Source organism: Solanum verrucosum, unplaced genomic scaffold, assembly GCF_900185275.1.
Source record: "Solanum verrucosum unplaced genomic scaffold, falcon-dt-bn FXZP01000008.1, whole genome shotgun sequence".
Classification (NCBI taxonomy): Eukaryota; Viridiplantae; Streptophyta; class Magnoliopsida; order Solanales; family Solanaceae; genus Solanum; species Solanum verrucosum.
This window is the reverse complement of record NW_026020195.1, coordinates 315,027-329,210: the sequence shown is the minus strand read 5'-3', so window position 1 is coordinate 329,210 and position 14,184 is coordinate 315,027. Positions and strand designations below refer to the sequence as shown.

At 29.2% G+C, this 14,184-nt stretch overlaps 2 protein-coding genes across 2 annotated transcripts; one reads left to right on the top strand and one right to left on the bottom strand.

The window, feature by feature from the left end:
- Positions 1–449: 449 nt before the first annotated feature.
- Positions 450–2,282, bottom strand: LOC125829884 (protein PLANT CADMIUM RESISTANCE 9-like). Its single transcript, XM_049509104.1, has 4 exons — positions 2,170–2,282; positions 1,991–2,062; positions 1,310–1,519; positions 450–762 (listed from the first exon to the last, which is right to left on the bottom strand). The coding sequence occupies exons 1-4, from the start codon at positions 2,240–2,242 to the stop codon at positions 683–685; spliced, it is 435 nt and encodes a 144-aa protein (XP_049365061.1). The 5' UTR covers positions 2,243–2,282; the 3' UTR covers positions 450–682.
- A 10,573-nt stretch (positions 2,283–12,855) lies between these two features.
- On the top strand, positions 12,856–14,184 carry LOC125829870 (probable carboxylesterase 6). Its single transcript, XM_049509084.1, has one exon. The coding sequence runs from the start codon at positions 12,921–12,923 to the stop codon at positions 13,971–13,973; it is 1,053 nt and encodes a 350-aa protein (XP_049365041.1). The 5' UTR covers positions 12,856–12,920; the 3' UTR covers positions 13,974–14,184.

The window sequence follows — 14,184 nt, the reverse complement described above, 5'->3', positions numbered from 1 at the left end:
TAAATTCAGTCAATCCAAACGGACTCTATGTGTACTGTTGCCTTGTTGATTGTGACTTCATTCTTGTAATTGTTTTGTGCTTTTTCTTTGTTTTTCTCCCTCTTTGAACTGAGTTTTTGATGAACATAGATGAATTGCTGCTTATTTATTTATGAAAGAGGAGACACTATAAGAAACATATATAATTCTATCTATTGTGATGTTAATTAGTTTTCTCTTCCTCTTTAATAAAGTTGGAGCCGTGGAACAACCGTAAAGTTGTCTCTATGTGACCTCACGAGTTCGAGCAGGACGCTTTGTGTGGTAAGGAGAGCATTGGAATATGTGAAAATGCAAAATGAACTTAATTCTGGGATATCTCATCTTATCCCGCGTACAAAAGTCATTGAGATAATGTCACACTAATTCAACAAACAAAATTATTATTTAATGTGACAGTTACATAGCTAAACAAGTGTTCACACTCACAAATACAATCAAACAATTATTTTAACAACCCAATTCTACACTTCCTCTCCAATAGATAGTACATATAATTTTATTTTTTCTATACAAAAAACCCTCATGGCACAAATAATAATTACACTGTATTAATTTTTTTATACAAAAGACCCTCATGGCACAAATTATAATCACACTGTATTAAATATTAATTACATAACAGATGAGATTAATTAATTAATTAACGAGTCATGGAGGATGTAGGAATTGGTGGCACTGTAACCCCTTCTCGTTTCCATTTCTCAACATTGCCTTCCCATCCTGAAAAAATAAATAAATACATATAATTTGTAGTGATGGAGAAAGTATGTATTATAGTAATCGCGCTTAAACTATAGATGAAAAGAGCGGAATAAAGTATCAATTCTTAAAACATAAATATTGAAAATCTTAAAATTTCCTAGATTCTCATATTTGAAGCAAATTTTGTGGTAGGTGTCTCTACATGAACTTCGAGAAACCAAATATGAATTTAGATCATAGGCATTTTGCTGACAAAAAAGACGAAAAAAGCAATTCATAGAAAGATTTGGTGTCCAAATTGTTACGCCTTTCATGCAACTATTATATTTCCAGTCATCATTCACCGAGACTTCAATCCCTATCATCAGGTCACCACTTCGACAATTTCATGCTTTTGAGAATTTTTAAAATGAATTTGATTTTTGAGTTTTAAGTTCTATATCATACAAAATATTTGTTCAAAATTTAGGTCATTCATAAAACAATTGCATGTAGTCACTATAACCTTCACAAACAATTCAGTATCTATATTGTCAGTATATATAACTTGAATTTATATTCATACCTAGGGATGGATCCGCGCCTCGATTTTTGAGTTCCCTATATTCTTGAGAAATACCACAAACACAACAACAACAACTAATCAAAGTGTCTGAATATGGACTCTCTGGTAATTTAAATATTTCACGCAATTTTCTTCGATATCTTCTCCCATAAATCCATCCACAATGAATGGAACCCATAGCATAAGCAAGAAGACAAGCATGTCCTTTAGCTGCCATTTATAAAAAAAATAAAAAATTGCATTTTAGTTAGCACAAATGTATAATCATTATTAAGACAAAAATTAAGTAATGTTTAATTAATTTTAGTGATATTAGGTAAAATTTGATAATTCTTGATTTAATAAGGAATAATTGGTATATTTGATACGAAGAAAAATATATTCAAAAGAAACTCTATCGATCTATTTCAAATGGATGGGGTGAATGTATCATGTATGGTACAGATTCGGCAAAATCTAATAATTTTAGCTCAAATTATGTATTTATCAATAAAAATTACTCGAGATCCGCCTCCTCTAGAGAAAAAACATAAGTGAAGAAAGTTGTTTTTCTCCTTTTAATGGAAAATATTTTTGCGGTGTTTACCTATTTGGTTACCTAAAAATAAGATTTATTTTCTGAAAAAATATTTTTCTAAATACTAAATAAACCCCTAAATGTTAATTATTTTTTTTTCTTACATGTAGTGCCTTGATCAAGTATCTCAACGACCTCTCCAATGGTAACACATGGACAAAAGCAAGTCTTCACACCTTTAAAAAGGCAAGATAAAATTACAAAAAAAAAGGTTAAATAATAATAATAATTAAACTTAATTAAGAAAAAAATATAATTAAGAGGTTATAATAAAAGTAATTACAAAGAGAAGGATCATCCCAACAATCAAAGAGATCTGTTGTCCATTGGCTTATAGGCCAATTGTTTGTAGTCATTTTGAATATAGGAGATTTGAAAAACAAACTTTAAGAGATTATTAATTAAGACTTAGTTATAAACTTATGAGAACATTAAGGGCCCTTTATACTTCAAGATTTTGGATAATGTCAAGATTTGTACATTAAAATATTCACAAGGAAATTTCATAAATATTTCCTCCAATCTTCACATTTCTGACTATCAACGTGATTTCTTTATTACTGTATTTTTTTTAAAAATCTGTTTTGAAATATTTTATCTGAGTCGAGGATCTACTGAAAATAACATATCTATCTTTCTAAAGTATGATAAAATTTATGTACACAACATCCTTCCAGATTTACAGTAATAGAATTATACAAGATATACTATTGTTGTTGTTGATTGATCTCGGTGACTAATTTATTTTAGGGAAAAAGGACAAATATACCCCCGAACTATCGTAAATGGTATGCAAATACCCTCCGTCATACTTTTGGGACATTGGTGCCCCTGCCGTCCAAAAACTAGAGCATATTTACCCTTTATACTAACGGACATACACGTGTCACTATCTTATCCACCGATCCGACATTTATCGACGGATAAGATTGCGCCACATGTCCTAATTTAGTCTTCCGTTAGAGTGAAGGACATATATGCTTTAGTTTTTAGACAGCAGGGGCACTAATGTCCCAAAAGTATGACAGAGGGTATCTGCATACCATTTACGATAGTTCGGAGTATATTTGTCCTTTTTCCCTTTATTTTTATCTATAAATGCATATTCGAATTGACTATAATATTTTAGTGATTACATTCAAGATCATGGTGAGTACATGAAAGCTCAACATTTTCTTGGATATTTCTTTTATCCAAATGATGAAGAGAGCATCTTTAATTTAATTGAAGTTATTGGTCAAAGGTCACTTGAAGAAAACAAAAAGAATATAAAGAAGGAGAAGGTGATTGTGATTTATGATATATAAAATAAATATAAAATTGGAGTAGATTTGACCAAACTTAAATGTAAGTATTATTTTATTATCATTCTCCTGAACTTATCACGAAATTTTGGACAATTAATAAGTACTTTTATTTAATATCTTGATTTTGACCGGTCAAAATTAACCCATCTGGCAGAATTTTTATCAAAGGAATTTGAAAAAATATTAAAAATACACATGAAAAAGCGAATAGAATTTAATATCTAATATTTGTACATAGAAAAATAATCTTATATATATACACATTGTAATTTTTTTTATTGAGATATAAAAAACCCAAGGGTTGTGCTAGACGGTAGGAAGCGAGTTCATATAATTTAGTATAATTCTTACTCAAATGATCAAATTTGATATTTATATTAAGAAATTTATTTGATACATATAAATTATCAATCAAATACAATAACTTTAAATAATTAAAATTTCAAATTCATAAACTCTAAATTCTAATTCGACTGTCAATGAACCTAGGGCTTGCGTGTATGCTATATCTACTCAATTACATTATTAATTGTCAACTCTTTTAAGTGCCATTGAGATTTACGTTAATATTAAATTATTAATGTAATGATATTACAGTACCTCTTATTTTCCTTCTACTTTAATTAAATCAAATTAATAAAAATATTTGAATATTATACGTGACCACACGCAATTTAAGTTCTATTCAACTAAGATCACTAATGTATGAATTGAGAACTAATTTAGATTTGATTAGTCTCTTGTTTATATGATCAACTTAACCACACGCAATTCATATAATTAATTAAGTTTGCTTTGAATTAAAAGTAATGAAGCTATCTTAGTCTGTGTCATTATAATGTATGTATAACTTCACCATAGATATAAAAACACGAACATCGAAAAATTATAGTACTCTATGAATCGTTCCTTGTTACAGAGTTGTTTCAACGTTTTTTGGAGAAATTTTCATAAGAATGAAGGAGAAAACATAGTTTGTCGTTTTGTTGTCTTTTAAAACATGAGTTCTCTCCTTAAAGACAATCGTTCAGAAGGAATACGTCCTAATCACTAATATATCCTTTTATTCTTTATTTCAAATTAAATATATAAAAAATATATATTTATTTAATTATTTATATAAGTCCGTATTAACCCACATAGGTGATACAAATATAATTTTTTCAATTCTTGATGTAAACTAAATATTAACGAATTTTAAATATATATTTTTAATTTAATAATTACAAGTTCAATGAAAGATAATGATACCTAACAGGCCAATAATCAACTAAACATGTCTATTGGGCTGGATAGTCATGTATCTGGCCCAATTAAAATCCAAACTGACCCGGCCCATAGAAAAATGGATCGATAATCCTCCTCGATCGATATCAATAAAAATACGAGTAGGGTGTGGATCTATATATTTTGAGCAAATAATTGCAAATAGACTAGGTACGAGTGACAGTTGAAGTATAGGCACCTAATGAAAACAAACATATACGATTCATAGAAAGATCAAGAAATAGAGTGAACCAAGTATCTGTATCTTATCCTTTCAAGGAAGGGGATAGCCAATGCGCAAATAATAGCAATACCGACTCTACGAAGTCAAAATCGAATTTCTCTATTGACTTTTCTAATTCATTCGTGTGAGATTTGTTTGGAATGTCAAACTATCCAATGGATGAGCCATTTGAATATAATTCCATAACTTTTTCAATCAAGAATAAGAATTTGAGATGGCAAGAGTTTCTTTCTTATTATTTCCATGACATAAAAGTCTTCTCTTATCCTACTTTTGGAAACATTAACGACATAGTCAAAAAGGATGAAACAAAAAAAGTAGTTTCATAGAAGATGCCTAGCTCAAACTAAAGAATAAAATGGAAGGAGTACGTAGCACAATTTGCAAGAACTAAAAAAGATTTTATTCTTAAGGGATTGAAAATGGATATGTACTTTCCTCTTTTTATTTCAAAATGCTTTCGAATATTTTACTTCAATCGAGAGTATATTTGAAGCAACTTTTTTATCTCTATAAAATAAAGACATTGTTCTATGTAATATATATATCGATCCTTTCCAGACTTTATTTGTGAAATTTCACTGATGTTATTGTTTACTATTTTCCTCAATTTTATTTATTTGTTTCAATTTTTGGTGGGCATCTCCCCCATCACCAATAGACAATTATACATGCTTTTGTCAGCAAGGAGGAGGAATTTTTGTGAGCATAAGGTGAGAGGATACCTTATTCTACTATGACATCCATAGAGAACATAAGAACTTTATGGGGTTCTCTTAAAAGAAATCTTAATATATAACATTTCTAAGGATCTAACTTATTTTTATTTTCTATTCGGTGTTTGATATTTACGTAGGGGTTCCGACTAATTTGAATTTGTGTCATGTACAACTAATCAAACATGAAAGTGGCGTTCCTATAAAGATTATTTTTCTAATAAAGACTCGAATCTGATATCTCTGATTAAAAGTGAAAGAATCTTATATGATCTACCCTACCACTATGACTTTTAATGGTTAAGGATTTAGCTTAATGTTACATAAAAGTTATAATTTAACTTGTGTACATTGATAATGCAAAAAAAGTTTTTAAAAAGTTGACGTGAATCCACATGATCAAAGAGGAAAATAAAAGGTTTTATAAGATATAACATAAATTCACATGATACACGCATTACTATGCTCAACGATGAGATAGCCCAAGGGACAATATTATGTGAGACCTATTGGGGTAAATCGGACAACACATGTCATGAGTTTGCGTCATCACAATGAAATCTTACACAAAATCTAGCTCGAATAGTAATAATTAAACTTTAGAGTATGTCCATCCATATATTATTTTAAATACTTAAAGGGTTATAATCGTGCGATAATGAGTCAAAAATGTTATTATAAGGTTACCAAAACCCTGGTATATTTTTGGAGGTTAACGTCATCAAAGACTTCTTAAGAACACATGAGAAAGCTTTAAACATACTATATTTTAATATGTTTGGTAACAAATAATGGACACATAAATAGTGAACACACAGTACTATGATAAGAAAGATCACATTTATATTCAACCTAGAATTAATTAGAAGGACAAAATATATTAGTGCATATATATCCCAAAGTCTTCTAAAGTCTTTTGAGTGTATGTAAGTTTGACCTAGCTAGGAGCTAGCTAGGAACCCTAAGGTGAAAGAAAGACAAGTTAAAATTGATAACCATGTTCCATGGATGTCCTCAAAAGATGGAAATCCCACCCACTCTTGAAAGGATTTAACTTGTATGTATATAATAGGTTGCGATGAGATAAATACGATTTTTCTATCTGCAACTGGAGTATCAGGAGCGAAAATCGAAAATGAAAGAATTCTGCACTATATAAAAAATAATCTTTAGCGACAATTAATTAACGGCAATAGTTCAATTGTCGCTAAATATGTATTTTTAGTGGGAATTATCACTCTTGTATATGTCCCTAAAGTCTTTAGTGACATTGGATCTAATGACACTAAACTAATGCCGGTAAAGATTTTAGCATTTTTTATTAATGTGTCTATTTATTGCCGCTAAAAATTATTTTTGTTGTAGTGTTGGTAGAGTGGGTTTCTTCTTTTTACAAGCCTTACGCTGCAGAAATCTGATTAAAATATCGAACAAGGGATAAGAAACTAAAAGAATTATATACATTGATAAGGCAAAAAAAAAATAAACAAATTATACTACCAAGGTATTTTAAACTATATTAAAATAGGTAGAAATACTTTATAAATCCCAATGAATAGAAGATACTCAACTCTGCACAATATAAGGTTTAGCAATAATTAAATTAACACATCTTGTGCTAATCATACTCTTTATGAGAGTTATCTTTTTGAATCATAAAAAAATATGTAAGAATAACATAGAGTTTGATTTTAAAAGTAAGATCATCGAAGATCAAAACCAAAATGAGTCAAGAGTTGATCATCGAATAATAACAATGCTTAAGAAATTTGAGTGTTGATATAAGCTAAGAGTCACATTCATGCATGGTCAATTCATTAGGTTATGAGGTTGTCACTGTTAGGATCGAAATAAGCAGGTTTAATATGGAAGCTAGCAAAGCAAACCTCGAAAGATCATGAGTAAGAAGACAAACGAGAAACACACAAAAAGACACAAAAATTTAACGTGGTTTGGTCAATCGACCTACGTCCACAAAGGCGATGAGCATCCACTATAAATATGAGAGTACATAATATAGAGAGAAATAACCTCAACCAATTCACTCGGAATACAAGTAGGTTAACAAATTCTCCCCCATAACCGAAACTCTCAAAACCCTAGGATTACATTGTGAATGTTGATTAAGTTAGAAGAAACAAACCTCTATTTATAGAGTCCTAAACTTTTTCCTACAAGAAAAAGACTAGTCACTACAAAACCTTTTCCTAAAAGAAAAACTTATTTATGGTAAGAAACTCAGGGCAATTAATACCCAACAAATCTCTGCCTTGGCCTGAATTTCTGACAAAATAAATTTGTCCACCTTTTTCACATAATCTTCAACAACTTGCATCTCTTCTCCATAATCTCCTCCATCAAATCTACGTCTCGACATAGAGAACCTCTCTGAAACAATTTCTCTAAAAAAATCTTCATTATTGTCAAAAAGGTTGCGGCTAGAACTACACCCGCCAAGATGAACACCCATCTCTAACTTGGTTAAATCATCGATTATCGAACCACTGAACCTGACTCCATCATTGAACCTGACTCTGATACCACTTGTTAGGACCGAAATAAGCAGGTGTAATACGGAAGCTAACAAAGCAAATCTCGAAAGACCATGAATATGAAGACAAACGAGAAACACACCAAAAGACACAAAAATTTAACGTGGTTCGGTCAATCGACCTACGTCCACTATAAATATGAAAGTACCAAATATAGAGAGAAATAACCTCAACCAATTCACTCGAAATACAAGTAGGTTCACAAATTCTCCCCCATAACTGGAACTCTCAAAACCGTAGGACAACATTGTGAATGTTGATTAAGTTAGAAGGAACAAACATCTATTTATAGAGTCTTAAACATTTTCCTACAAGAAAAAGACTAGTCACTCCAAAACCTTTTCCTAAAAGAAAAACTTATTTATGGTAAGAAACTCAGGGCAATTAATACCCAACAGTCACACCTTTCATTTATATCATTTTTTTAGGAATTTAAATACTATAAAATTCTTTTGAAAATCTCACTCTATAATAGAGATAAGAATGAAATTTGTGTACGTTTTATTATTTTCAGATTTTACGTATAATATTACGTATTGAATATATTGTTGTTGTTTGACCCCCCACCCATCAACCCAAAATAAAAGAGATTTTTAGTTTCTCCAAAGTGAAAGGAATGACTTGCCCATTTGAAGTCCACATGTAGGCATTTTTGTAGTGGAACAAAAATGTCGAATAATGTTCATATATTTGGACGGTCATAAAAAGAAAATGGGTCAAATATCAACATAATGTAGTTTCTTTGAAATGATGTTAATGGGGTGCAGCCAGAAGTTAGGGCCCGTTAATTCTATCTTATCTCAACTTTATGTCTGTTTGATAATTATGATGTTCGAATTAATTTTCGTATATTTTAATTAACTAGTTTCACGGTACGTGCGTTGTACATGTGTATCGTATTATATGCTATACGATGTTGTAAAATGGAATTAATATTACTAAATTGAAGCTTTTTAGTAAATGATTATAATTGAAAGAACATAAAAAAGTGATAAGGAGGGATTATAACTAAAATCAATAATAATCATTATTACAGATTGTCATAGAATTACTTGTCTTTTTAGATCAAAATGGTCAAATATCATTAATTGGTACATTTCAAAATACATTCAAAGTTTAAATATGAGAAGAAAGTGACATTTCTTTAGCAATATGATATTTTGCTTCACTCAATTTTGTAAACAAATTTAACCAACATAGTAGAAAAAAAAATATCAATATAAAAAAAGTCACCAATAGTCTTTCCTTTTAAGGTTATGACCATATGGATACCATTTAAGTACAAATTTTCTTTTAAATATTCATGCTTGAAATTTAGTATGTGCATAATCATTACCATAAATATTTCCAAAATTTATCTTTATACGTAATATATATTTTTTAGAAAATAGTTTTACTCAAATAATATGTGAGTAAGGGTATCATAGAGAGGTAATTTTACGAAAAAGGGGTACTTCTATGGTGAATGTCAACACTATTATAAGTAGAATGTTATAGAGATAAAACAAATATAACATCAAAAATTAGTTCTAAAGAAAATTAGGTTGTTAAAGGGAAATGTTGTTATATATATATATATATATATATATATATATATATATATATTTCAGTAGCATAATTTAATGTTAATATATGAACAACGTCACCTATAATGAAAAAAATATTTTATTTCTTTAAGTTTCTACCTTATCTTTATGGAATTGTAGTGTTCTCATTTTTCATGCCGCATACATATCATATAGTTGTTGTCTAATGAAAGTATTTAATATCTAGTATATTATAGAAGTTGTATCGTAACATAAAACATTAAAAAATTTCAATTAAAAAAATTGATAGATGAATAAAATTTAATGTATTATTTATTGAATCTTTAATTTGATTTGAGATCACTTTATAACCAATAACTATTTTCTTATCTAATTTTATATACCTAACAAGGAGTGTATCTTGTGACATAATATTTTCTTAGTTTAAAATAAACACAAAATAACAGGAAATTTTTCATGCAATATTAACTTTAGTGTTCCATTTGATTGAAATCTTTTGTCACCAAACACTTTATTTTTCTGTTCATTTTTACCTATATATCTATTTAAAAAATATTTTTTATCATGGCTATATAATCATATTATAAGTAATAGTGAAAATATATTTTTGAAATAGTGGACTTACAATCAAAACTAATAACTCAATGGGTGAAATGGTAAGATGAAAAGTGATGATGACCTTGTCTACTTTGTTGTTTTCCTGTGGGCTACAGTTATCATTATATTATGAATGATTTTTGAGCATGTGAGAATTGTTGAGTTGCCAAAACAAACAAAGCTTCCTCAATTGAGTATCAACACAAAGGAACTTGACATCCTCCTTTTCATCTCAAGTTTCTCTCTTTATTTATGTATCTACATCACAAGAAAAATTGTTAACAAAAACAAATGAATTTAGACTATATCATGCAAGCTTCATATATTGGAACATTACTTACTAATGTATATATTAAGAAAAAAAGTAATTATTATATCATCAAAATAATTTTCCTCAAGTACTCAAGGTTATGGAATATATCCTTTTAGGGTAGAACAACTTACTTCATCAGAATAGTAGTACCTCATATTCCGCTAAACTTCGAACTCACTCAATGACAATAAATCACAAAAAAAAAAAAGTAAGAAGAAGAAGAGTAGATGATTAAAAAAAATGTGGTTGAATAATGAGAGGAAGTCCCTCTATTTATAGTCAACAAAGGATAGTATGAACAAATATTTTTTGTGTCTTATCTGAAAAGTCATGACATTTCCAAGAAGTCACAACCCTTTGGAAAAGTCATAACTTATTGAAAAAGTTTCAACTCATTGAAAAATTGCAACTTTTGAAAAAGTCACAACTTATCAAAAAAGTCACAAATCATCGAAAAAGTCACAACCTAAGTTGGGGGTTATTTGAAAAGTCATGACATTTCCAAGAAGTCACAGCCCTTTGGAAAAGTCACAACTTATTGAAAATGTCACAACACTTTGAAAAAGCCACTTATCGAAAAATCACAACCTTTGAAAAAAGTCACAACTTATCAGAAAAGTCACAAATCATCGAAAAAGTCACAACCTAAGTTAGGGATATTATAGTAATTTAACATTTAAGTTAGGAGTTCATGCTTTTAAGGTTATATACATATAAATCTTATTAGACATTTAATAATTAAAAATAAGATATGTTACGTACAATCCCAAATAAAAATATTCTAACTAGGGGTGTACAAAACCAAACCAAACCAAACCGCAAATCGAGTCAAATTGGAAAAAAAATCCGACTAGTGGTTTGGTTTGACTTAGTTTGCTATTGGAAAAAAAATCCGACTATATTTGGGTTGGTTTCGTTTTAACTAAAAAAAAAACAACCCGAGACCAAACCAACCCGACATTACATATGTAATTTTAAAATTTTATTTTATACATAAAAATATTTACTTTGATATAATTTTAACATATTTCTTATACTATTTCATAGTTTTTATCTTTTAATATATTATTTCAAGTTTAAAACTTAGAATTCGGAATGGTCCAATAAAGATTATAGTTCATAGATGTTGATAATTATAATAAAACTTAAATCAAAATCAAATTAATACTAATGCAAAAAGAAAATCAATTCAACACTAAGAATGACAATAATATTGAATATTTGTTCTTTAGTTTTACATTGGTTTAGACAATTAAATTACATAATCTAATTTTAATTTTCCTTAAATATTTAGTAATATAACTAATACTTATTAAACTTATTTTAGCATGATTTAGTACTTTTAAATTATGATCATTTTCATTATGACTTTGCAATATTTATTTTATATGATGATTTCATTATTATTTTTTATTGAATATTTTTGTGTCATCAGTACTCATCTCATATTTTGTGTTATTTTTAAAAAAAACACCTTAGATAATTGTATTTTGGTTGGACTAAAGAAATATTTGGAGCACAAGTTAGTTATATGTTTGTATGCAAACTTTACCGAAAAAATCCAAAAATCTGAAAAAATCCGAGGTTTATTAGTTTGGTTTGATTTATAAATTTAAAAATTTGACACAATGATTTGATTTGGTATTTGAAAAACCCGAACCAATCCGGTCATGTACACCCCTAATTCCAACAATGTAAATATTCATTTCCTATCCTAATGATGTATATAAATCTCAAAAGCATTCTAAACATGTTACAACAAATACGATGTTTTATTGAACCTATTGCTTTTTACTTAATTCGATAAATTTGAACCATAAAATATATAATTATCAATGCGTGTGAATACTAAACATGATATTTTCGTGTCCCAACATGGTGAAAGACTTTGTTTTAGACTTAATTCTTTGTTTAAAACCACAACAACCAATCAAATACTCAAAACCAAGAAACATCCAAAAGTTGACTGACTAAAATGATTCATCTTTCCACTTATGATGCTGAGGGGTGGGTCCGCATGACAAAATTTAAATTTTATGAATTTCGAATTAAAATAACAATATCAAATATCAGTAATTTAATTCTGAATTTAATATTTATATATATTTAATAAAGTTTTTAATACAAACATAAAATATATTCTAAATTTACTGAATTCTATCGAAACTTAAATGTGGACGAAATTTTTTCTGGGGGGCGGCGGCGGTAGGGGGTTGAATAATGGAAGCCAATACCACTTAGCCCACAATTATAGACTCCAAGTGAAGACATGTGGCAATTTCCCAATTCGCCACTTGTCATATCATAAGTGGACGATCAATCCATCTTTCTTTATAATAAATATACTTCATAAGCCTTCAAAGCTAACTAGCCCAATCTTATCTTTTTCATTTCCTATATAAACAACTTCTCATCAACCACAATCTTATTATATAACCAAAAAAACAACAAAAAATCCTCCTCTTCATCCTTTTTTCTTCATTCTTGAGTTCATGAGAAAAAGAAGAATGACAACTATAACCTATGATCCAAATTTCAACCTTCAAAAAATCAAAGAATATCCACAACATAAAGTTTTATTAGAAGAAATTGAAGGTCTTATTAAAGTCTACAAAGATGGTCATGTTGAAAGACCTCAAATAGTACCAAATGTCACTAATAAATTACCTCTTGAACTTGGTGTTACCTCTAGTGATGTTGTAATTGATAGGTACACAAATATTTGGGCACGTTTATATGTTCCAAAAATATTATGTCAAGGAAATAAATTACCTATGTTAATTTATTTCCATGGTGGTGGATTTTGTGTTGGATCATCATCTTGGATTTGTTACCATGAGTTCTTAGCTAAATTAGCATCAATTGCTAATTGTGTGATTATGTCTGTTAATTATCGATTAGCCCCCGAAAATCGTCTTCCATCGGCTTACGATGATGGGGTTAAGACGATTGTTTGGATAAGACAAAAAGTGCTTATTGGTTCTAACGAAGATTATTGGTGGTTAAATAAGGTTAATTTTTCTAATATTTATTTGGTTGGTGATAGTGCTGGTGGGAACATAGCTTATAACGTAGCTATAATGCTTCGTTCGAAAATAGGTGACCTAAAGCCAATAACTTTAAAAGGTATCATTTTAATTCAACCTTTTTTTGGTGGAGAGTCGAGGACTTACTCCGAAAAATACACTATCCAGCCGCCACGATCAGCGCTCACATTAGCGAGCGCTGACACATACTGGCGGCTAGCATTGCCCACGGAGGTTAATCGAGACCACCCGTGGTGCAATCCGATTGGGAAAGAGGGTGTAAATTTGGTGGATATAAGGAATATTCCTGGAATATTGGTGTGTATATCTGAATTAGATATTTTGAGAGATAGAAATTTGGAGTTTTGTTCTACTTTAAATAGAGTTAGTAATAAAAAGGTTGTTGAATATGTGATGTTTAAAGGTGTAGGCCATGCATTTCAAGTACTGAGCAAATCTCAAGTTGCACAAACAAGAACAACAGAGTTGATCGAACAAATTAAAGGTTTTATCAGTTGATTGATGACCACTATGTACAAAATAGAATCAAGGATTTAAGTTATATACACGACTAATTTATCATTGTTATAACATGTTAGTTATTGTTTTTATGAATTACTGGTCTATGTTTACTATAGAAGGATAATAAATTGGTTTGTAACATGTAACTTATCGTTTTTTAATTAAGAATTAATGGTCTATATTTACTATAGAGAATACTGTATGGTTT

Bases quoted from the DNA above. Each gene is read 5' to 3' on its own strand.
- LOC125829884 (XM_049509104.1), bottom strand. From the start codon at position 2,242: ATGACTACAAACAATTGGCCTATAAGCCAATGGACAACAGATCTCTTT. The intron at 1,520-1,990 runs GTAAGAAAAAAA...TATAAATGGCAG, and splicing joins ACTTGATCAAGGCACTACAT to CTAAAGGACATGCTTGTCTT. The intron at 763-1,309 runs GTATGAATATAA...TTATTTTTTCAG, and splicing joins AGGCGCGGATCCATCCCTAG to GATGGGAAGGCAATGTTGAG.
- LOC125829870 (XM_049509084.1), top strand. From the start codon at position 12,921: ATGAGAAAAAGAAGAATGACAACTATAACCTATGATCCAAATTTCAAC.